Source organism: Cannabis sativa, chromosome 1 (genome assembly GCF_029168945.1).
Source record: "Cannabis sativa cultivar Pink pepper isolate KNU-18-1 chromosome 1, ASM2916894v1, whole genome shotgun sequence".
Taxonomy (NCBI): Eukaryota; Viridiplantae; Streptophyta; class Magnoliopsida; order Rosales; family Cannabaceae; genus Cannabis; species Cannabis sativa.
The window spans coordinates 46,612,765-46,638,406 of NC_083601.1; the positions used below are offsets into that span (position 1 = coordinate 46,612,765).

At 31.3% G+C, this 25,642-nt stretch overlaps 4 protein-coding genes and 1 long non-coding RNA gene across 5 annotated transcripts; all 5 read right to left on the bottom strand.

Moving 5' to 3' along the window:
* Nucleotides 1-474: 474 nt before the first annotated feature.
* LOC133033563 (probable polygalacturonase At1g80170) lies at nt 475-8,461 on the bottom strand. The gene is made up of 8 exons (XM_061108414.1): nt 3,251-8,461; nt 2,981-3,151; nt 2,504-2,527; nt 2,173-2,380; nt 2,004-2,085; nt 1,805-1,913; nt 1,601-1,717; nt 475-1,521 (listed from the first exon to the last, which is right to left on the bottom strand). The coding sequence occupies exons 1-8, from the start codon at nt 3,350-3,352 to the stop codon at nt 1,297-1,299; spliced, it is 1,038 nt and encodes a 345-aa protein (XP_060964397.1). The 5' UTR covers nt 3,353-8,461; the 3' UTR covers nt 475-1,296.
* Nucleotides 8,462-8,833: 372 nt separating this feature from the next.
* LOC133034812 (probable polygalacturonase At3g15720) lies at nt 8,834-11,544 on the bottom strand. Its single transcript, XM_061110219.1, has 6 exons — nt 11,449-11,544; nt 10,756-10,779; nt 10,459-10,666; nt 10,077-10,158; nt 9,648-9,756; nt 8,834-9,064 (listed from the first exon to the last, which is right to left on the bottom strand). Exons 1-6 carry the CDS (start codon nt 11,542-11,544, stop codon nt 8,834-8,836), a joined length of 750 nt encoding a protein of 249 aa, XP_060966202.1.
* A 20-nt stretch (nt 11,545-11,564) lies between these two features.
* LOC115705369 (uncharacterized) lies at nt 11,565-11,918 on the bottom strand. Its single transcript, XR_004009446.2, has 2 exons — nt 11,720-11,918; nt 11,565-11,641 (listed from the first exon to the last, which is right to left on the bottom strand). It is a non-coding gene; the product is annotated as an uncharacterized LOC115705369 (long non-coding RNA).
* Nucleotides 11,919-14,076: 2,158 nt separating this feature from the next.
* LOC115705283 (DEAD-box ATP-dependent RNA helicase 15) lies at nt 14,077-18,187 on the bottom strand. The gene is made up of 12 exons (XM_030632583.2): nt 17,953-18,187; nt 17,726-17,841; nt 17,466-17,566; nt 16,510-16,682; nt 16,126-16,357; nt 15,864-15,982; nt 15,462-15,518; nt 15,191-15,375; nt 14,850-14,994; nt 14,665-14,748; nt 14,508-14,571; nt 14,077-14,333 (listed from the first exon to the last, which is right to left on the bottom strand). Exons 2-12 carry the CDS (start codon nt 17,839-17,841, stop codon nt 14,323-14,325), a joined length of 1,287 nt encoding a protein of 428 aa, XP_030488443.1. The 5' UTR covers nt 17,953-18,187; the 3' UTR covers nt 14,077-14,322.
* A 5,362-nt stretch (nt 18,188-23,549) lies between these two features.
* Nucleotides 23,550-24,545, bottom strand: LOC115705346 (embryo-specific protein ATS3A). The gene is made up of 3 exons (XM_030632666.2): nt 24,252-24,545; nt 24,052-24,159; nt 23,550-23,967 (listed from the first exon to the last, which is right to left on the bottom strand). The coding sequence occupies exons 1-3, from the start codon at nt 24,390-24,392 to the stop codon at nt 23,698-23,700; spliced, it is 519 nt and encodes a 172-aa protein (XP_030488526.2). The 5' UTR covers nt 24,393-24,545; the 3' UTR covers nt 23,550-23,697.
* Nucleotides 24,546-25,642: the final 1,097 nt, after the last annotated feature.

The following is a 25,642-nucleotide window of genomic DNA, read 5'->3' on the forward strand; positions in this document are numbered from 1 at the left end:
AATAATTATAATGACCATAAAAATTTTTTAGACTGGATTTGTTTCTAGATATCAAAAAAGATAAGAGTGTATCGGTGTACTCATGCATTGTAGAATTTTCCTATATCTTTAATTATATTAGATATTTTTTCTTCCATTTATATCCTTAAAAAATATGCCTATTAAAGAAAAATAAATTACATTTCAAATATTAATAGAAAAAAAAATAAAAAATAAAAGTATATAAAAATTTATTTGAAAAAAAATTATACCCAAATTGTTTAAAAATATATAAAAATAAAATTAATATAAGTATTTTTTTAATGGAAATTAATATAAGTATTGAAACTAATGTAAGAAAAAAAATTTAAAAAAAAAAGTATGAAAATTGATTTTTACAAATTATTTTAAGCTTAACTTTTAAATATTTTGGTGTGTACTTATCAATTTTGTGGCGTTGCAAGTAGAACTCTTTTTAAAGAAAAATTTTATTTGCACTCTATAAAATTAGAAGTGCACCCTAATATTAAGAAATAATTAACTTAATTAATTTTTAAAAATTACTTTTAATATCTTTTGGATTTTTTTTCATATTATTTTTTTGATCAAATTTCATATAATTTTTTATTTTAATTTTTTGTCTTAATATTTAAAACATATTTTATTTTTATTTTATAAGTAAAAATTGTGAGCACAAAATGGATCACTTCTCTTATCCATTGACCATACTATAAAATTACTTTAAACAAATAGGAACAAGCTATAATAAATAGCAACAAAGTCATGAAATACACAAAAACATTAAAAGACATCAAAACCATAAAAAAAAAAAAAATAGTGCAAAAACCGATATAATCTTATGAGCATATATACTTTAAACATGTATTAATATTATTTGAATAACTGGTAAAAAAAAAACAGATCAAACATTCATATAAATAAATTAGTATATAAATAATAAAAAATATTAAAAATTACTTTATCATATTTATATAACCAAATTTATGAATTAATATCACTAAAATTAATTAAAAAAACATGTAAGATTCAAATGTCTTATGTCTCTATCAATAAATTTAAACAGAATTAAACAACCGTCGCGAAGTACGAATTATTTATTAGTATAAGAATAGAATACAATATTGGATCATCTCTAAAAACAGAGCATTACTATTAAGTACCAATAGTGTCTAGAACCTTCTAAATGTGTCATCTTGTAATCGATTAACAATACTTCTAAAAAGTTGTTACATTAAATTATGAAATCCAATACACGTAGGAAGGTGGTAGACACCACTAATGTCTTTATCATTTCTCTTAAAGGCAAGAAGCTGGTTTGACAATTCCAGTAGTGACACCATGAGCATTGTTGCAACTAGACTCAACACTCTTTAGTTGTTTCGATGGTGTTATTTGAATATCTTCCAACTTAATATTAGTACAAGCCACTGTTTTACTACAATTCAAATTCAAAGCCACTTCAGAAGCTGATGTCCCCTTTGCTCCACTATAAATAATATTGTCTATATGAACAGCAGTAGCCTACATAATTTTTAACCCATTATTATTATTCAGTAATAATATTAAAATTTTATATTTAAAATGCTCAAAAAAAAATTACCAAGTCATGACAGCCATTTGGATCGAAACAATAGTGTTGGTCAATTACGATTGGATTTTGAACGTCGTAGAATGTTAGATTGCGAAACTCAACGTGTTGAACAATCCCTTTTCCAACCTATTTAATGACCAAATTTCACAATTACACATATTAGTACATAGATTATAGTAAATTTAGACTTAAAATATTTAGTACAATATATACCTGGTATGTTTTAATACGGACACCATTGGATGTGCCAAAGAACTTAACTCGATGCACTTTTATGTTGCTTACATTGGCTACGCTTCCATCTTTGCCCAAACTTCCAATACTGTATAAATTATATTATGAGATTATCTAAGTTCAAATTACTTTAAATTACAATTCATAAATTTTAATAATTGGGAAAAAAATTCCTAACCTTACGCCATGACCAGGGCCACAAATTAAGTTGATAATCGAAATATGAGAAGACTGATCACCAATTGAGACACAATCATCACCTGATTTAATTCATATATATTTATTGAGACAATAATTAAATTAATTATATAATTAAGGCCCTAATTAACTCATATATATATATATACCAGATTTGATAATAGAGTGGTGAATTGAGACATTAGTTGAAGCTTGAATGTGAAGGCCATCAGTGTTGGGACTATTAGCAGGAGAATTTACAGACAAGTAGTTCAATTCAACACTATCACTATTCCACACAAGTATATGAGTTTGTGGACTGTTAACCACCAATAATCGTACCACTTTAACTCTTGTACAATGTAAGAATACCACTGTCTGCACCCACCAACATATACATTACACAAAAATAAATACTATGTCTAGTCAAGATATAGTTAAATTGGACCATTTTACCAAAAAAAATATTAAGCAAAATCATATAAAGTGTTTGATTATTACCGTTGGCATTCTGCCGAAGCAGCCCTGTCAAATCAAAAGAAAATAAAATTAGGAGTACATAATAACATAATTGGCTAGTAGTAACTAACAAAGTCATGCACCCTCGAGTGAGACCAACATTCCCGAATTAGGCCCCATATAGTGGGCCAGGGGCGGACCCACATAGAGGCGAGGTGGGGCAGTCGCCCATCCTAAAAAAATCGGAAAAAAAAATATGTATGTATTTTAGTTAATTACAATATATATTTATAAATAAAAGTGATATCTATATACGTAAAATAAGTTTTGGTATAATGGTAAAGTCATATCATGCATCAAAGGAGGTTATGACTTCTAATCCCAATAAAAGCATATTTACTTTACCCCCTTACTTATAAAAAAAGAAGTATCGCCCACTCTCAATTTAAATCTTGAGTCCGCCGCCGCAATTCGGTTAATTTTAGGATTGAGTTCTACCCAAGTAGTTATAGCAATTACCTGTAACTTAGGGTGGTCTCTACAAGAGGCATCCCACCATGGTTTACCACGGCCATCAATAGTGGCTGTGGCATTTAGAGAGAGCCCAACAACTTCAACAAATGATATCAAATCCTTATTCTTTGTGTTCCATTCATTAGGACTCTTTGGTGCTACAATCCCTCCTTCTACCTACAATAATATATAATATATATTTCTTTTAATTAATTAATGATAAGAATAATAATAATGAAAATACATTTATATATATATATATATATATATATATACCTGAAAAAAGAGATTAGGGGACTTGCAGGGGCCATTAAAAGAGAGGGGTTGGACCAGATATGTATGGCCTGATGGAACCAACAAGGTAGAATACTCTGCCATTGAATTACATGTGGCATTCCATGCTTTTATAAATGCCTACATTATATTCCACAAAACCAAATAAGAAAATCTATATGAATAGTGATGATGATATAGAAGAAATATATGTATATATATACCAAACTGTCGTCTCTAATACCATCCCCAACAGCTCCATAATTCAAAATGTTTGCTACATTACTTGAAGTGGCCATAGTAGTGTAGTTTGGTATTGTGCAAACCAGTGTGATCACTATGCATATAATAACACCAAACTGACCCTGCTCACAAGAAAATAATAAGTAAAAAATGTTAAAATGTCAAAAAAAAAAAATCTTGTTTTGTTTTACAGAAAATAGTGTATACCATGGTTTCTGCAATTAAGATATTAATTTGAGAAATTGTATGGATTTTTATATCAAAATGGAGCATGAAGGTGGCTTTTTATATGTATTAACTAAATTCTATCCATTACATTAATTCATAATTATATCATATGGAATGGAAAGAGACTCAAAATTCAATCTTCTTCAGGTAATTTCTCAAGGTGATTAACTCTCAGATTCATTTCTTATTTAATTTTGTATTTGTTAGGAACAATATCTCATGCTATTTATGTCTTATCTTATTATATGCATTCCAAGTACAAGAAATGGATATGCATGTATTAAACATTTTCCCCTTTTGATATAATTACATATATCCAAAATTTTCACTTGTTTTTTTTTATTTGAATGAAAAAAAACTTCTCATTAGGCCTAAGTCAAATCCAAGCCCAAAGACTTACATCAATTTGAGTAATCCCACCAAACCCTCTCATCATCAAGAGAAAGAGCTAATTTAGCAAGATTTTGAGCAATTACAAAATAAAAATTTAAAAACATTAAGATTATTACAAACTAAATAAATATCTTATAAGATTTAACTATAAACCGCCAAATGTTCAACAACTTAAACACAATTTGGAAATCCATTTGGTTTTTCGACTTCTACATTGACATAGCCAAGCCAAAAACATAATTGGAGACCCACCACATAATGAAAATTAAAGCCTAATTAATTTAGATCTTTTGTTGAGGTTATTTTTCTTAAAATATAATAATAATAATACTGTAAAGATTCACAAATTACTCATAACTTAGGTGTGTTAGTTGTAACTATCCAATTTTAAAAATTGTATTGATTCCCACATAGAAATATTAAACATGTTATACAATAAACAAACAATTATATATGTTAGAAACTAGTTGTTGCAGAAAATAAAAGGAACGAAGTTACCGAAATAGAATCTGGGTTGAGTCGCGGACTAGGTCGCTCTCTTTAAGACGTTCGCGGCACTGTCCAGATTTGTGCAAGCAGACTATTAGCCTCGTCGTCCCCAGGATAAAACAGCCCAGTCGAACACACTGTATCGGAACTCTATTGCACAATAGAAAACCGTCGAAATTAAACACCCAAAACCGACTACTGCTCGAAGTGAAAATATAAATATAAATATATAATATAGTAGTGTGTATATATCGTATAATTTTTTTAGAATGAAAAGTTGTGTTTTTCTCCCAATGTTCAGTTGCATTATATAGGCAATGCGCTGATAGTAGTAACGGGAAGAAATACGTTAGTGGATGGAAACGTTGGAACATAGGATCATGTAAACGATGCAAAAAATCAGGAAGATGCTATAACTCAGGAAGCATCTCTGTTTACTAATTAATCAAACACGTTTTTATTTAAAAAAAAAAAAGAAAACTGTTTTAATTAATTAAATAAATAATAATTTAAGAAATAAATTTTCTCCAAAAAATAAGGTGACACCACACCCGCTCGGTCGGACGGACGGCGGCGGCGGCGCGCGCGTGTGTGGTGGTCCAGTGTGTGAGTCCTCACCCATGCACGCAAAACTAAAATCAGGAAGATGCTATAAATCAGGAAGCATCTCTGTTTACTAATTAATCAAACACACTGTATCGGAACTCTATTGCACGATAGAGAACCGTCGAAATTAAACACCCAAAACCGACTACTGCTCGAAGCGAAAATATAAATATAAATATATAATATAGCAGTGTGTATATATCGTAATTTTTTTTCAGAATAAAAAGTTGTGTTTTTCTCCCAATGTTCAGTCGCATTATATAGGCAATGCGCTGATAGTAGTAACGGGAAGAAATACGTTACTGGATGGGAACGTTGGAACATGGGATCATGTAAACGATGCAAAAAATCAGGAAGATGCTATAAATCAGGATACATCTCTGTATACTAATTAATCAAACACGTTTTTATTTAAAAAAAAGAAAACTGTTTTAATTAATTAAATAAATAATAATTTAAGAAATAAATTTTCTCCAAAAAATAAGGTGACACCACACCCCCTCGGTCGGACGGACGGCGGCGGCGGCGCGCGCGTGTGGTGGTCCGGTGTGTGAGTCCTCACCCATGCACGCAAAACTGAAATCAGGAAGATGCTATAAATCAGGAAGCATCTCTGTTTACTAATTAATCAAACACGTTTTTATTTAAAAAAAGAAAACTGTTTTAATTAATTAAATAAATAATAATTTAAGAAATAAATTTTCTCCAAAAAATAAGGTGACACCACACCCGCTCCGTTGGACGGGCGGCGGCGGCGGCGCGCGCGTGTGTGGTGGTCCGGTGTGTGAGTCCTCACCCATGCACGCAAAATTGAAATCAGGAAGATGCTATAAATCAGGAAGCATCTCTGTTTACTAATTAATCAAACACGTTTTTATTTAAAAAAAGAAAATTATTTTAATTAATTAAATAAATAATAATTTAAGAAATAAATTTTCTCCAAAAAATAAGGTGACACCACACCCGCTCCGTCGGACGGACGGACGGCGGCGCGCGCGTGTGTGGTGGTCCGGTGTGTGAGTCCTCACCCATGCACGCAAAATTGAAATCAGGAAGATGCTATAAATCAGGAAGCATCTCTGTTTACTAATTAATCAAACACGTTTTTATTTAAAAAAAGAAAACTGTTTTAATTAATTAAATAAATAATAATTTAAGAAATAAATTTTCTCCAAAAAATAAGGTGACACCACACCCGCTCCGTTGGACGGGCGGCGGCGGCGGCGCGCGCGTGTGGTGGTCCGGTGTGTGAGTCCTCACCCATGCACGCAAAATTGAAATCAGGAAGATGCTATAAATCAGGAAGCATCTCTGTTTACTAATTAATCAAACACGTTTTTATTTAAAAAAAGAAAATTGTTTTAATTAATTAAATAAATAATAATTTAAGAAATAAATTTTCTCCAAAAAATAAGGTGACACCACACCCGCTCCGTCGGACGGACGGCGGCGGCGCGCGCGGGTGTGGTGGTCCGGTGTGTGAGTCCTCACCCATGCACGCAAAACTGAAATCAGGAAGATGCTATAAATCAGGAAGCATCTCTGTTTACTAATTAATCAAACACGTTTTTATTTAAAAAAAGAAAACTGTTTTAATTAATTAAATAAATAATAATTTAAGAAATAAATTTTCTCCAAAAAATAAGGTGACACCACACCCGCTCCGTTGGACGGGCGGCGGCGGCGGCGAGCGCATGTGTGGTGGTCCGGTGTGTGAGTCCTCACCCATGCACGCAAAATTGAAATCAGGAAGATGCTATAAATCAGGAAGCATCTCTGTTTACTAATTAATCAAACACGTTTTTATTTAAAAAAAAAGAAAATTGTTTTAATTAATTAAATAAATAATAATTTAAGAAATAAATTTTCTCCAAAAAATAAGGTGACACCACACCCGCTCCGTCGGACGGACGGCGGCGCGCGCGTGTGTGGTGGTCCGGTGTGTGAGTCCTCACCCATGCGCGCAAAACTGGATACCACTTGGGGCCCAAACCCATATCTCAAACTTGCACTAGTTATACACTTCAAATAAAATGTTTCTATCCTATGTGGGACTCCTACTCACACACATCATTTTTTAACATTTCACAAAGTTCCAACAATATATATATTATAAATATGGTGCAATTTATACCAATATAATATTTTTCTAATAAATTAAGCAAAACAAAATAATTTACCTTCAATTTTGTTTTTTCATGTTGAAAATGAATACCTCCACACAAAAATAGAGTAGATAAATAAAATTAAAAAATATATAAATTTATCAACCTTAGGTGAGAAGTTGATACAGAAGTTGATGGAACATTTTTAAAAACAAAATGCAGAGTAATATTGTATATAAATCTTCTCGCTTGCATTTGAAATTGAAAATAGTAAAAGTAAAATATGTGCAAATAGTTTTTTAAAAGATTTAAAAAGGAAAGGAAAATTTGACAATTCAAATTATCCATGATCTTTTAGTATAACATATTAAAATGCATAGGAATTTAATACTCTAAAATTAATTAAATCCCAAAATACCGTTCTTATACCTTCCTTCTTTCTCTCGACCCTCTCCTCTCTCTCTAACTCCCACCAAACCCATGACCACAGAATCAGACCGAACTAAACCCAGACCAAACTTACAACCACCGCAACACCTCCGGCGAAACCCACTTCGAAGATGAAACGTAGAATAAAACTGAGGAGGATATCGCAAAACCACAAAGAGAAATCGTGAAATCCAAAACCCCCGAAATCCCTACCCGGAGTTCTCAACTCGCTTGTTTTCTGTATTTTTTTTTTTTGGTTTTTAACGATGTCGTAAAATATCGCAAAATCATGAAACATCGCTAAATGTCTCCAATTCCTAATATCGCTAAGCACATCGTTAAATGTCGCTAATTCATACTCAAATTTTCACGATGATTAGCGATGTCTTGTGTATTTTTTAGTCTCATATCACAAATACATCGCTAAATATGCAAAATATCGTCAAATATCGCAAATTATTGCTAAACTTCATCTCTATAATCTCAGATTTGTTCTATCATTGTAAATACATCGTTAAACATCACAAAATATTACAAAAAACTGGTAAACCAGAAGAAAAAAAATGCAAAAAATGAGAGAAGTCGTGAGAGAAGACGATGGCGAGACCTTACAACCGGGGTTTTGGGTCTATGTGTTCGATGGTATGGGTTCTGGGTCGGGGTTAACGACGGAGAGTGAGAGAGTTAGAGAGAAAAGTTTTTTTAAGATGTAAAGGTATTTTTGAAAAAAAAAATATATATTAAAAATATATATACTAATTGTATGATATATTAAAACAACATGTTTTATATTTAATTAAGCTTAAAATTTCCCAAAAGCAATAGGTAAACATGCATAATATTTGTCATTTCAAGCAAAAAAAAAAAGTAAATTTAGCGTACGCATGCAAACCACAAATGAAATTGCCTCAAGAAGTTATTTCATTTGGCAAAATACAATAGTCGAAAATAAAATACAATTCAACACAAAACAATGAAACGAATTGCATATTGGCACTAAACAAATGTCAAATGAATATTTTGTCTTTAAATAATTATTGCATTTGAACATAAACATAATTACAAATAAATGAAGATATAGTGATGAATTTGATCAAGGATGAAGACAAGAAGCTGGTTGGACTACTCCTGTGGTAGTTCCTTGAGCATTGTTGCAACTTGACTGTATAACCTTTAATGGCTTTGATGGTGTCAATCGAATTTCTTTAAAGTTAATATTAGTACAAGGCACTGATTTGCTACAATTCAAATTCATTGCTATTTCTGTCGATGATGTCCCAATTGCATTCGAAAAGGTCACATTGTCTATATGAACTGCAGTTGCCTGTCCAACCACACATAAAACATAATCAAATCTATTCATAATTTACTCCCTAAGGGCTCGTTTGGAACGCCGTATTAGGTCGTATTGTATTGTATTGTATTATATTGAATTGTATTTTATACAATATTTTTATGTAAAACTATATGTGACATTAACTTTTATGGACACCTAAATATATAATATTTTAGTATAACTTAAAGTTTGACATAGTATTATATAAAAATATAATGTATAATCCAATTCAATATAATACAATACAATACAATACGATCTAATACGGCATTCCAAACGAGCTCTAAAATTACAACAATTAGTGAAATTTTATTAATTATTACCAAGTCTTTGCAGCCACGTGGATCAAAACAGTAATGTTGGTCAATTAGGATAGGATTTTGCACGTCATGGAAGTTTAGATTATTAAAAGTAGCATGTTGAACAATTCCTTTTCCAACCTGGCCCAAATTCATTCACAATAACTTTGTTTTTTTAAAATATAATATCTGAAAATAGTGTTGGAAAACCCATTAATGGAAATTAATTTGTATTTGGTATAATAGATTTGGAAATTTATATATATAGTGACCTGGTATGTTTTAATACGAACTCCATTGGTTGTGCCATAGAAATGAGCACCATGTACATCTATATTGTGTACATTGGCTACACTTCCTCCTATGCCCAAACTTCCAATGCTATACATATAATTAAATTAATTAATTCATGATTATTATTAATTAAATTTTATAGGACTCGTTTGGAACGTCGTATTAGGTCGTATTATAATGTATTGTATTATATTGAATTGGATTATATGTTATATTTTTATATAATACTATGTTAAACTTTAATTAATACTAAAATATTATATGTTTAGGTGTCCATAAAAGTTAATATCACATATAATTTTACATAAAAATATTGCATAAAATACAATATTTTAATATAATACAATAAAATACAATACGACCTAATACGACATTCCAAACGAGCCCATAAAGAATAAATTTATTACCTTATACCATGACCAGGTCCGCATAATAAATTACTGACATGAATAAAGGAAGACTGGTCACCAATTGATATACAATCATCACCTGAAATTCAATTTAATTATTAAATCCATATCATATCAATAATGAATATGATTATATTTTATATATATATAGGGATATGATTTTGTTCATGATGTATTTTCACAGAATGTATTTTGTGGTACATTAGATGGGTCTCAGGGTACATTAAATGAGTGTCAGGGTACGTTTATACTTTTTAACCCTAATTACCCTTAGATCAATCTCAGCCGTCAGATCAAATAACTCCCTCATCTAACGGCTAACGGGACAAAATCATATCCCTATATATATATATATAAGAATATGTAATTATATATTTACCAGCTCTGATAAGTGAGTGGATAACAATGATATTAGTAGAGGCTTCAATGTGAATTCCATCAGTGTTGGGACTTAGAGGAGGTGAGGTTATAGACAAGTTGTTAATTTCAACATTTTGACTATTCCACACAAGTACATGAACTTGTGGACTATTAATCACCAATATGTTTAAAACTCTAACTTTTGTACAAAATCTGAACTTCAATGTCTGCAACAACAAAAAAAAACATTTATATATGTACACACAGAATCCCTATTGTTTTTTTATTTGTTTTGTAAAATGTTTAGTATATATACCGTAGGCCTTCTATCGTAACAACCCTGTCAAAGTAAACAAAATTGGGATTAGGAGAGCTTTTAAATAAGATCAAAACAAAAGATCATATAAAAGGAAAAATTCATTGTTAATCAATTGATAATAAGTGTGATATTATAATAAGCATATATAAATGTGGGACTAAATTTTCCAGCTCGTTAAAATTGAATTCCAAACCATTCACATTGTTATAAATTAGTTTTTAGATTTTGTTATACATGACAAATAGAATGAGAATGTGATTGTTTTAGGAATTGTCATGTATAATACATGTGTAATTAATTTAGAAAGATAATTTAAAAGTTTCATATAAATTTTTTTAATAATTTTAGTTTAATGATCTCTTAATAATACAAATTTTAAATTATAATTTGTTTGCCGCGTACCAAAAAAATTAACAAAAGTTCCACTATATAATATTGTGAAATATTAATAGTTATGGGACTATTATTAAAAGCCTAAAAAAATAAGAGACATAATACTATAGATTATAATTTAAAAGCCAAAAATTCTAAATATATAGCACATTCTTATTAGGCATCAGTGGTATCTAGCACTTTCTATAGGTGACGTCTAATAATTAATTAGTAATATTTCATAAAATTTATTGTATTAAGTTTTACGAGACTTGAATCTTAATTACATTAATAATAATATGACAACGAATAAAGTACTAGACCAATAATATTAGTATACCTTAAATTGAGGATGACGAGCACAAGAGGCATCCCACCAGGGTTGACCACGTCCATCAATAGTGCCACTCCCATTTATGATGAGACCATTAACATTCTCAAACAATATCAAACTATCATTGCCTCCTTTCCATTTACTAGGACCATTTGGTGCTACAATCCCTCCCTCTATCTGCAACCAAATTATACTTTTTTATTAAGAAAAATACATTATTAAATCCATTTATAAATCATTATTATTATTATTTACCAGAAAAAAGAAATTAGAGGGTTTGCATGGGCCAGAAAAGATGAGTGAATGGACCAAAAATGTATGACCTCTTGGAACCAACAAGCTAGGATTCTTTTCCACTGAATTACATGTAGCAATCCATGCCTTCGAAAATGCCTACATTTTTATACAAAAAAAAAAAAACACATAAAAATAACAGAAAATAAACCCAAAAAAATGTAAAAAAAAATAACATTATTATTTATAGTAATATACCAAGCTATCATCTGTAACTCCATTGCCAGTAGCTCCATAGTTCAAAATATTTGCTACACTTGAAGTTGCCATAGTGTAATTTGAAATTGTGCAAATCAGGGCCACTATGTATATAATAATAATCTCAAATAATAGATCCTGTTACATAACAAAAAAATAATAAAGCTAAAACATGTTAAAATGTTGTAATTACAAAAAAACTTTGTAGAAGATGTGTAGTTTGGTATATTGTGCAAACCATAGTGGCTTTTGTTTTGGTGCAAGCACAATTATTTTTGAGTAATTAGAAATGTGAAACACAAAATTGTAATTTGAAATGCATAAAAGTGGCTTTTTATATTAGTTTTCTCACTCTTATTTGGTAATTTAACAAAAATAGCTGGATACAATCTGCCACATAAATTTCTTCCTATTTTATTAACTTTAGATGATAAGAACAATATCTCCTGGTTTTTGTTTTGCTAATAAGAGTATCTTTTCAACATAATTTCCATAATTTTTGTATATCATAATATTATTTACATCAATAAAAATGGAAATAAGAAAATTGGATTATGCATCACTTTAGCTTATTTCCCTTTTTGTTCTCATATAATTGCTTGTAATGAATTAGGCACAGGGGCTTGACATTGATGAGGCTAATAAATTCTTCCCCTAAAACATATTTCCTTAAGGAATAATGCTAATTACAACATTCTATTTCAACTTTTTAAACTTCCATCTTTTATTTTTTTAAAGGAAAATTTGACTTTATTTAACCTTCAAAATCAGGTACTATAAAAAGAAGCAATACAGTTGGATATTCCCCAAACTAAAATTACAATCATGATAAAACATAGATACTCTAGTAATCTCATGAGCAAACACATTAGCTAATTGCTTAACCAAATAAAATGAAACATTTACTCTCAAAGTATGGACTTACATTCTTTGATCACAATACCAAATAAAATAAAGAAACCAAACTCACGGTACTTTTTAAGAACTCCACAACTAAGAGACAATCGATCTCTATTATTGCCTGATACCAAGAATTAGTTTTTAGCCAGCTTAAGGCCTCCATAAACCCCATAACTTCTATCTTAAAAATACATGTTGGGTTACTTATTTTTTATTTATTTTTATGCTGGTATTAAATATAATTACAAGATTAATCATATAAATTTATCTAAAATTTCGAATAGTTTACCTTTTAAAAAATAAATTTGAATTCTTTTCAACACATTAAGTAATATTTGATAACATTTATGTTTTTAAATTATTAAATCACAAAAATGATTGTATATTTTTTAAAAAATAAAAATGAGCTCTATAAATTTTATTTTTTTTATTTGTTGAATTTATTTAATATAGGTCAGAGTCTAAGTTCAAATCTGGGGTCGAGTCCAAATCTGAGGCCCTAAATAGCGTCCCAATCTAGGCCCCCAACCCCAACCTTGGGACCCTAGCCCTGGTCCAAGCCCCTGCCTCAAGCCTTGGCTCCAAACATGATTCTTAATTAAACAATTAAAAAGTGAAAAGAGCTTATAGAATTAAAGTATTACTAAAATTGAAATATCTTAGATAAATATTTTATTTGATGTGATTAAAAAAAATATATTTTCAATACCAAAACACACCACCAAAAAAATATGCATTTTAAATGTAATACTTAAATTGAAATATCAAGATAAAGTTCTAGTAATTAGATCAAATACTATATTTAGTATAGTAATTTCAAAAAAAATATGATGTTAAAACTAAACACCAAAAAAATAACAGAAATACTACAATACGCATTTTTTAAATGCAAAAACTAAGAGCAAAAATGTTGAAATAAGACTATTATTGCATAAAGATATTCATCTCAGAAAACAAACAAAACATAAACAAAAACATTAACCCAACATTATAGTTTAGTTCTATTACATTTTCTTGTCAAAAATTAACAGCTGACGTAGTAAAACATACTATTAAATTTTACCTTGTTTCTGATTTATAAAATTAAGTCGTGCCATTTATTTCCTCCTATACTCAATTCGTGTACAAAAAATAATTCTTCAGAGATTGATGACACAATTCTATAAGAGAGAAAAAGATCTAAATTAATGCAGATAAAATAGCATAATGAGAAAATAGGAGAAACAAAAACCCAAAGTTCTCTTGTTGCTGCTAATAATCTATAGAGAAATAAGAATCAAAGGGGAGGAAGGGAAGATCATCATCATCATCATCATCCACTTAAAACATTCTAGTCACCTCTTCAGTTTAATATATTCTACATTCAACAACTTGAAACAAATCTATGATAACTAGCTGCCACCAAAATCAAAATCCTTCCAATAACACTCAATTCGTCGTAGGCTTCCTTCTTTGGATGAACACCTTCATACTTGCACTGCACAACATAAAAATGCAAGAGTTACATTAGCATGCCTAGACTCTTTGGGGTTTATTTATGCTTCTTACTTGTGTCAAAAGATTTAGTATCGTTCTATAATTACTGTTTGTAGGTAGAACAGTGATAAATATAAATAAAATTATGAAATATTTATTGGGAGAGAAGTCTTACTATATGTAGAAGTATCAATTTGCTCTGGAAGCTCTTTTATATCCACCTCAAACCTAGATTGGACCTGAAACAATGTATAAAATATAAATGATTAACATAACCAGTTGAGAAGCAAAACAATCAACCTTTTCATGTCAAACAAAATTAATTTACTCACCTGATTAAGAACTTCAGAGTCAGAAGCTGACGACACAAATGTAATTGCAAGCCCCTTGGTACCAAACCTACCAGCTCTGCCAACCTAAAAAAGAGAGTAACGAAAACCCAATATTATATACTAGTTTGTTCAACTATTATATAAGCTGTCCAAAATATCAAAACAAATGCATATCAAACTTATACCCTGTGCAGGTATGTGTCGGCAGAATCTGGCATATCATAGTTAATAACAATGTTGACACGTTCAATGTCAATCCCTCTTCCAACTAAATCAGTTGCTACAAGAATTCTAGAGTGTCCCTCCTTGAAACCCTTGTACCGCTTCAACCTGAAATTGATGAATCAATGTAAAGCCTGATGATATTACCATTATCTAGCAAAGGAAATATAAACATGGGAGAAAATTTAGATAAAGAAGCTCTAGCTCTCCCATATAAGTTTGTTGGAACAGAAATAAAAGATAAAAGGAGAAAGAATTTTACATGACCCGACAAATTTTGAGTGAAGCTTAGAAAGTTATTTACCTCTCCTCCTGAGACATTCCAGAGTGGATGCAGATAGATGGGAAATTACTATCAGCAAGAAGCTTGTTCAACTCAGCAGCTCTGCTAACACTCTTAACAAAAATAACAACTTGGTTGAAATCCAAAGCATCTAGGAGATCAGTCAACTTGCGATTTTTCTCTGTTTCCATCAATTTAATGTAGTGCTGAACAAAAAGTAAGGATCAGCACAAATAGAGAAAAAAACATTCCTCCAACAGTAAATTCAACATTTGAAACCAAACCAATGCACCTGTACTAGACCATGAAGGGTTAATTTGGCCTCGTCATCTACATAGATTTCCATGGGCTGAAACAAACAACAAAATAAATCAAAACATCTTAAAACTCAGATTGAAATGGACTTCCAGAGCTTTAAATGACTAGCTTCACAATTTGTCAGTAGTTGAACTAAAGACCCAAAAGTTCCTAAGGTAAAGGACTTCACTACATCTTTAAAAGAACCTGGGTGTTGAATAAAGCTTAATTATTGACCATTAAAAAGAAGAGAAAGATAATTTAAATATTTTAAAAATCCGGTTAAAGTAAAACATATTCCTATGATTGCATAAAAGATAATTATTAAAATGTAAATATATACACAATTGACATAACATGCTATATTTTTGTCCCACAAGAACAATCTAGATATTACATCTTGCATAAATTTCTTGCAGACAGGGCGAATCTCTTTGCTGAGTGTTGCCGAAAACATCATCACTTGCTTATCATGAGGAGTCATCTTAAAAATCTCTTGAACATCTCTCCTCATATCTGCAATACATATAGACACAAGCAAATGGAAATATTGATTAGAAGGAAAAACAACATAATAGGTTAAATTTCAGAACAGAAAAAAAATTGATACTTTAGAAACATATCTTGAAAATCAGAATGCTTAAACAAGAAAAACTTACCGAGAGACTCGAGCATCTTATCACATTCATCAAGAATGAAATGCCTCACATTCTTTAGTCCAAGATCCTTATCTCTAGCTAGAGCCAATATTCTCCCAGGTGTTCCAACAACAATATGAGGGCATTCATTTTTTAGCAGGTCCTTGTGAACCTTGACATTGACACCACCATAGAAGACAGCAACCTTTAAGTCGGGCAGGTAAGTGCTGAACCTCTCAAATTCATGACAGATCTGTGAAAAAACAGGGAAGTTATAGATGTCAATTAATTAAGTTAAATAACCAGAATGGTACAGGTATTAAGAAATGATACAAGACAAATCTATCTACATGCATAAAATGTAGTCATAAAAATTAGAAATTGTAAAAGAGGATAAAGGCATACCTGGTAAGCCAATTCTCTTGTGTGGCAGAGAACAAGAGCAGCAACCTGGCCAGCAACTGGTTCTATTTGTTGAAGAGTTGAAAGAACAAAGACTGCAGTTTTCCCCATCCCAGATTTCGCTTGACAAATGACATCCATTCCTAAGATAGCTTGAGGGATGCACTCATGTTGCACTGATGAAGAATGAAACAAAATCGTACCGGACGAAACCTCAGTAAGTATAAATGATCTTCGAGATCCTTTTAATGGAAAGGTTTACCAAACCAGTTTTCCTGGCAGAATCATGAATATGGAAGTAGTGATGATTACCTGAACACAACAATAAATATAGATATATTAGGAATCAGAACAATAAGAATAACAAACAATTTGCTTCAAATGAACAATTAGAATAAGGGGATGCAAGTAATCATAAGCATTGAAACATAGGAATCAGTATGCCACTAGACCATGTATGAATATACTATGCCGAGCCTCACATACAGATCACAATAAAATTAGAGTGTGTTTGGTAAAAGTAAAAAAGGGGAAGAAATGAGAAGAATGAAAAATTGTTGGATGAATTTGGGTTACTGGTAAGGTAGTTGTTTAATATGAAGGATTCTAAAATAGAAAGGATACAGCAAAATATTTCACTTCCTCCAATTATAACCAATTTTCAAGCCCTCCAAGTTATAGATACTTGTGAAATTTCGTGGTTCAGCGGTCATACTAAAATGAAACCTTTCAATACATCTTTTCAGATATGCAAACAACACCTAGAATCATACTTCCCTGAGTTTATTTAAGACGCATTTAGTCTACCATTAATGAGTACGATAGTATAGTATGACATTAATGGCAAAGAGTACATATATAAAATGACGAAGAGTTCAAAATTAAAAATATGCAAGTGCCCATGTGTATATATACGGATTCAAAACATATATAAAATGAAACCAAGATAAAAAAATTGCCTTCGGAAGGATGTTCGAATCCCGAATCGACAATGGCTCGTAGAAGCTCCGGTTTCAACAGGAAGTCTCTGAAACCCGAACTGTGGATACCAACATAGCCCCTACACCACAAAATAAAAAATTTCCGAATAAGAATTGAGAACTTCAAAATTAATTAACAGTAAACAATAAATTATGACAAGACAAAACCAGTAGTCTATTCTACTAAAAATTATATAGTTCAATTTAAGGACGAATCAAAAAAAAAATGAAAAGCTTACTTCTTGACAGATTCGCCAGACGGCTTAGCGGAGACGGAGTTGGGGGCATTTTGGTCTTCTTCTTCGTAGTCAACGAGCTCTTCTTCGTAACCATCGTTGTCTTTAACTTCACCCATCTAAGAACGACGAAAGATTAAAAAAATCAAGTTCTAGGGTTAGGGTTAGGGATTTCAAAAAAAGAAAAAAACTGCGAAGGCAGTAGAAAAAACTATAACTTTATCGCATACCTTTGAACTCGGAGAGAATAGGAAAGAGCTTGTGCGAGTTTGAACTTCTCTGTGGAAAAAACAACAAAAATAATAACAACAAAAAAAACCCTAAAATCTGAGAGAGGGAGCGGAGAAAGGCTCGGGATAAACCCTGGATCTGAGTTTGGACCGAGAGAGAGAGAGGAAGATAATAGAGAAGTTAATGAAGTAGGGCACAGTATTTATATAGTGGTGGATTTTGGAATTATGAAAAGACCAAAATAATATCTCCTATATTTCTTATTTTATTTAGAAAATTAAATAAATTGTACTTTATTTCTTTTCTAATATAGATGTCGTTTATAGATGATGGTAATTGGTTTGGGAAATTTGAGTTTCTATGCATTTTTTATACCTAAATTAATTATCTAAACTAATACTTATAACTCTTTAAAAAATAGGACTACTTTTACCTAAACCCCAAAATACCCCCCTCATTATTCTCAACCATTTCTCTCTCTTCCTCCTTTCTCTCTCAAATCAAACCCACCAAAACACACTGCCGATCCACCTCCCTTCCACCCAAAACCAACCATCGCAGAACGGCGAATGCCACCTCCGACCGAGACGCCGACGGAGAGCCAACCGAACCCACACCTCCACCACCTCCGACCCTCTCTGAAATCTGAAGAAAAAAAAAAATTCGAAACTTTTTTTTTTCTGCGATTTGAGAGAGGGAAGAAGACAAAGGTCCGATGGTCGGACCTTGGGGGTCCGATGGTCGGACCCATCGGACCCCCAAGGTCCGACCATCGGACCTTTGATTTTTTTTTTTTTTTTTTGCGATTTTGGAGAGAGAGGAAGAAAGTGGTCCGATGGTCGGGTCCGATGGGTCCGATGGGTCCGATGGTCGGGTCCGATGGGTCCGATGGTCGGCTTTAATTTTTTTTTTTTTTTTTTTTTTTTTCCCCGCGATTTGAGAGAGAGGGGAAGAGAGAGGTCCGATGGTCGGACCTTGGGGTCCGATGGGTCCGATTGGTCGGACCCCATCGGACCCCATGGTCCGACCATCGGACCTGGGGTGTGGGATTATTGGGACCGGCTAGATAGAGAGAGAAAGAGAGATAGTTTTAGTTTGGGGGTATTTTTGGGGTTTTGAAAAAAAAGGTATAGTTTTTTTAGGGTTTTAATTATTGGTTTATAAATCAAATTTTTTGATTTTCTAAGCATAGAAAATCAAATTTCCCATTGGTTTTCGTTTACCATATTTTGGATACTTTATTTCTTAAAAAGGTATAAGTTTTAGCTTTAAAAAATGATAATTTTGAGAATGTATTTTTTTGAATTTGATTGTTTGAATGTGTTTTTAAAATTTATAACCAGTTTTCTTTGGTTATTTTGTTAGGATTAGTATTAACATAATTCTTTTGAATTTATTCTGTTAGTCTTCCTTTCTATTATAGATCTAATAATATTATTACTCATTCTTTAGCTATTTATGCATTGTCAGAAATTATTAGTAAGATTTGGTGGCATGTTTATTCTTCTTGTATTAATGATTTCGTTTTATATAAGATGAACTAATTAATATAATCAGTCTCCTCTCCTCTTTCTCTTTAAGCTTATTGCTTTAAAGTGTTTGAACTGTGGCCTTGGAGTTTGGCTACTTCGTTAGATTTAGTATTAGCAGATTTTAAACATAATTTTTTAAAAATTTTACTTTGCTAGTCATTCTTTCTATTCTCTGTTACTCATTCTTTGGCTAAATATATATTGTTGAAAGTTATTAACAAGGTTTGGTGGCTTGTTTATCCTTCTTGTATCTATGATCTCATTTTACATGAGTTGAACTAATATAAGCTTATTGTTTGAAAGTGCTTGAAAGGTGGTCTTAGGATTTGGCTACTTCGTTGGGTTTAGTATTAGATATTGTCGAAAGTTATTAACAAGTTTTGGTAGCTTGTTTATCCTTCTTGTATCCATGATCTCATTTTACTTGAGATGAACTAATATAAGCTTATTGTTTGAAAGTGCTTGAAAGGTGGTCTTAGGGTTTGGCTACTTCATTGGGTTTAGTATTAGATATTTTAAACATAGTTTTTCTAAATTTCACTGTACTAGTCTTTCTTTCTGTTCTACATTTATTAATGTTGTTACTCATTCTTTGGCTAAATATACACTGTCGGAAGTTATTAATAAGGTTTGGTGGTCTGATTATCTTTCTTGTATACATGATCACATTTTTATATAAGATGAGTTAATATAATAAGTTTTAACTCCTCTTTGGGGGTTTTTTTCAAAAAAAAAAAAACACAAGTTGTATTTTTTTATTATAATTATTAAAGTAAATATCGGTATAAGTACTTAAATTTTAAGTTTATAAGCGGCATAAATTCAATATTTATGTTTAGCGCATTAGTACCTAATGTTTTGTAAAACTGTAATTTTCTTCAATAACTCCAATAGAGTAACCTTTTTCAAGTTATGGACTTTGGGGATTCGCACTACATTTGTCGCAATGATTCCTTTCTGCATTACTCCAGTCTGAAAAAAGTTCAAAATTGAATCACATAAATTTCCTCCCACAATGTCCCAATAGTGTTTAAAGAACAAGACTGAAATTTCATACAGACTAGGAGCTTTGTAGCTATTCAGGGTGAATAAGTCCTTTCGGATCTCTTCAGCTTCTGGGACACGCATAAGTTTTATTGATCATCTTTAGGTAAGACATCTATGATAATATTGTTCATATTAGGCATCTATGTGATGTTCCTACACGTAAAGATGCAGTTGAAATAATCCATGAACTCTTTCTCAATTTGATTTTGGCTATTGATCCATTTACCATTTTTGTCCATGATGTTTTCTATCACATTGCAGCTCTATCTAATAATAGCCAAAATGGAAAAAAAAAAAATTATTGAACACTTGTCCTCGTATTTAGAGTTATATTTAGTTAATGTGTAATAAAAAAAATGTAGTTTTCAACTTATTCTTTGTTTTATATTTAGGTGGGCTTGGGTATATACTACATTTCTGCAAAATGTATACATGTTTATATGATTTTTGGGCCCTAAGTTTGAGTTGGGCTTAGGCACTACACCAATTTAATCCGGCTTAACTTGAGATTAGACTTGATACACGGTGCAAGTGCAAGTAATTATAATATAAGATTCATATATCATTTATTAACCAAAAAATCTGTAAAACCTAATATTAATAGGAAATTTACATAAATTATTAATTTTGGTAAATTTAATACATTTTTATATTTTCAAAGTATTCAAAAAAATAACACAAAAATACATAAAAAATAGAAAAACAATATCAAAATAATATATAAAAAAAATAATATGTAAATAACAAAAAACTAACAATAAAATAATAAGAGTACAACATAAACATATATTAAAAAACTGTATATTATGCAAATAAAATCTTAAAAACCATAAAAACTATTTACAATTTCACACAGCCGAATTTTTATATATTTTTCTTGTTACTTTTGTATTATTTTTTTGAAATAATCACAATATTAAATTGCACTAATAACGTTCTATCAGCATTTATGGTACTTGACACCTTAAGATTATTATCAAAGAAATTTAAACAACACCAAATTTGTGAGTGTATTCAAGGGTTGCCTAAATACACGAAAATAGATATGCGAATACTCACTTAAAATAGTGAGTACTCGAAGAATATAATGTATAATACATGCGAGTATTGTAAATAATATAAAATAGATACAAAAATTATAGTAGTTTTGTAGGAGGTTTGGGCTCAATCAACCTAATCCACTGTTGAAAAGAGTACTCTAACTCTGTATTTTTATTCTTTAGATCATCCCTCCTTTGAATGGAAAAGGAAATCCCTACTTATAAGTAGTGGACACTGGTTACAAATAATTGTAATAATAATAGGACTGTTACATAATAATAATAATAATAATAATAATAATAATAATAATAATAATAGGCTTATTAATTGAATTAATTATATCAATTATAAAATATGTGTAACATTTCCCATAATTGCACTTTGAATGCTTGACCATTAGTTTCCGATGGTTGGTGTGTTCGAGCCTTATCTTATTTTTTTTTTTGCTAAGAACCAAACATTCATTCAAACTAAAAACCAAGAAGACTGGTGAGCACATGGGGACTCACCTCCCAAAATCGCGGCAACCCATTGCACTGGTGGGACAGGCCCCATCTTGCAAGAGAGTGCGCGGCATTATTAATCCGAGAGACCCAACAAACATCAATCCCCCCCGAGTGCAAAGCACCAACAAAGAGAAAAAAACGCAAGATGCAGATTCTAAAAAGGGCAGGACATCGCCTTGACAGACTGAACCAAATGGAGGTTGTCCGAGAGGATACACAGACTCCCCAAGTGTAGCCTAGCCGCAAGATCCACGCCAAACCGCATAGCCTCCAACTCCCCTTGAAACACAGAGGACACCGAAACTTTTTTAGCTCCAAAAGCCATAACAGATGCGGACGGGTCAAAGAAGACTGCAGCTACCGCACCATCCTCATCCGATTTTGCAAAATCCACAAAACCTTTGATTCTTCCTGGTCTCGGAAGGCCCCAGCGAACCTTCTCCACACTGCCAAGCTCCTGCGAAGAACCAGAAAAAGACTGCAGCAAACACCTATGCTCAATGAAGCCACCCTTCACTTGCTTCTGCAACTTATTTAAATCCAAAGGGGTTCCATGATGATACATATCATTCCGCATCATCCACAATTTATGGTACAGCAGAGTACCATAAAAAAAGAACTCCTGAGACTCCTCTTTAGAGAGCATTCAGGGCCGAGGAACAAAAATTCCATTGAGAAGCAAACCAAAGATGTTGAGTGACCGTGCAAATCAAAAGGAAATGGTGAGCATCATCCCCCTCACTTTTTCCACAAAACATACACGGACCCGAAGTCTTACCAAATATGCACTGAAGTCTTGATCCGAATGGTAGAACATCACAACAAAGTTTCCACAAAAACAGTTTTGACTTCTAAAAACAGTTTGAGCCTTATCTTATTGATACCACAATTTTTTTAGATATGCGAGGTGTACTTTTCTTGATATAGCAAGATCTCTTACCGTTAAAATTGTGAAGTCCTTTTAATATTGCAAACCACTTTAAATACGGCGAGTTCTATATAGTCAAGTCCTTCTCACAAAGAGGGTAAATTTATGCCAATAACAAAGATCATCTTCATTTAATATGTAAATTTAAAATATAGCTAATAGTAAGCCAAAATATGCTCAATATTTGTTATGATGTAAACTGTGTTCTTTGCTTAACAAAATTAACAATACGTAGTTATTAAAAAAAAAAAACTAATAATTAAGTTATTATTTTTTATAAAAGTATATCTCTTTTAAATTTGACATTTTTCTTTTTTGTTTTCATCACATAATTACCCAAAAATACACATGTTACACGAGCACAATGCACCTAACAACCAAGTTGTTGAAAATCGAAACAAAGACAAGGGCCCTCAGCCAAGATCCAAGACCCACTACCACCACCACCACCCTTATCAATTTATTATTATTATTATTATATCAACATCATTAAACCCTATAAGACACATATATAAAATATATATTGTATTAACTCACATTCATTTCTTTGCTCAGTTATTAACTCACATTCATTATTCATTTGAAAATTAAAGGCGAAATTTCTACGAAAATAAGTCCAAACAAAACTTACAAACAATAACATAACATAATATTTGGTAATTTAATTTAATTTAATTAACCAAAGCTTAATTAAGCGGAGGAAGCTAAACCAGAGACGGCGTTACACAAGTTAAAGCCGTACCAAACGCCGTTAGGGATGAAAGTATTGTAATAGAAGGAAACGGCTTTGACGTGATAACCGTAGAGTTTGACCGTCTCTGGTTTCCAACCATCGTAACCACTCCGGTAAAGGTAGAGATAACAGATCTGATAAGTACAAGGCCCTGATATCTCAAATGTATCAGTTGAGCAACGCTCGAATGTCTTCGATCGTGGATCGTCTAGCCGAGGAGCATAAACCTTTTTCAATTTCATCGCCAAAATTAAGCAATCAATTAATCAATCGCCCAATCCAATTTTGTATTTCAAATTAAAATATTTTACCTGGTTTCCATATGCATCGCCGAATGAAAGGCTGATTTCATCGCGAGTGTATTTCGGTGAAGAACAGCTCGTTTTGATTGATACCGTGAATGAGCAGGTCCCTTGATTCTACAATAAATATGATAATTTTGTTTTTAATTACAAAAAAGAAAAAAAAAAAAAAGAAAGTCTTTGTAGCTTTGAGTTGGGGACTAACTAACCTGGGTGTGAGTATTGTTGGGAATGAAGGAAGCGAGAGATTGAGGTTGTGGAAGAATAGAGGAGGACTGAGCTAGTGCGAAGGTGAAAACGAAGGTCGTATAGACCAGAAATGTGGGTAACGCTGATATCGTTCTCCCCATTTTCGCTGCAGTGTTTTTTTTTTTTTTTCTCTAATTGAAAAAATAGAATGTGCCTATGACTCCATGGGTTGATTTTAAAGGAGATAAAAAAAGGAGGAACTTTCTAGTTTGTAAGGGCAGATTAGTCTTTAACTTTCACTCATTTACTCATTATTATTTTTTCTTTAATTTTGTTACACATTATTTATTTCATATTACAAGGCAGGTGACACTATGGTTATATAATCGTTTCAATTAAAAAAAAACCAAACTTGCATTTTTTACCAAAATAGATTAATTAAATGTTCAAACCAATCTATTAAGAAAGTAGTTTGTATTTTGTTATTGTTATTTTGTTTTTGTAATTATTATTTTTTTAATTCAAAAATTTATTGTTTCCAAATATTAATATTGCATAAAAAATAAACATATTTGTGGTGAAATTTTTTAAATATTTATAATTGTTATAACCTTAATAAAAAGAGTGGCGGAAAAAATAATTTATCTTACTATTTTGTTGCCGTCGTATCTTTTTTTAGCCATTAAATGTCAACTCATAAATATGTGGCGACATATTATTAGATTACGTATTACATAAGCTAAAGAAATATGTTGCCACTTGTTTTTGAGCTGACACTTAATGGGCTTAATTGACATTTAACAGCTAAAAAATAATACAACTATAATAAAATCGTAAAATAACATATTTTAACTGCTATTTTTTTATTAAGGTCGTATGTGTAACAGTTAGAAATATTAAAAAGATTTCGCCGCAAATATCCTTTTAAAATATAAAATTATATAAAAAAAATCACACAGATTAGTTTAGTTTAAAATCATAAACGGTCTGAATTTACCAAACTATTTTCACATAATCTATTTAGTCCAGATTGGTTAAAGTTCAAAACTAGGCATTACAGATTGGTATGAACAGCAAGCCCAAAGTCCAAATGTAAGTGTGTTTAATTAGGTTAATAATTTTTATTAGTGATGGATAATATCAATATATCATAGCTATGTGACAACATCACTATTCTTATTGTCTTTCTTATATGAGAAGATATCGACTTCTAAACAAAAAATCTTCACAATTCAAAAACAAGACTTTAAAGACTTTTACTATAAATCTAAACTATAATATGGTGCCATGAATATGACAATCTGAGTTTATGACCCACCAAGAAAATGACAAAAATACTTAGTAGTTAAGTACCAAAAGAATAAACTATACAAATATTAGTATTAAGAAACCCACTTGGAGTTGGAGTTGG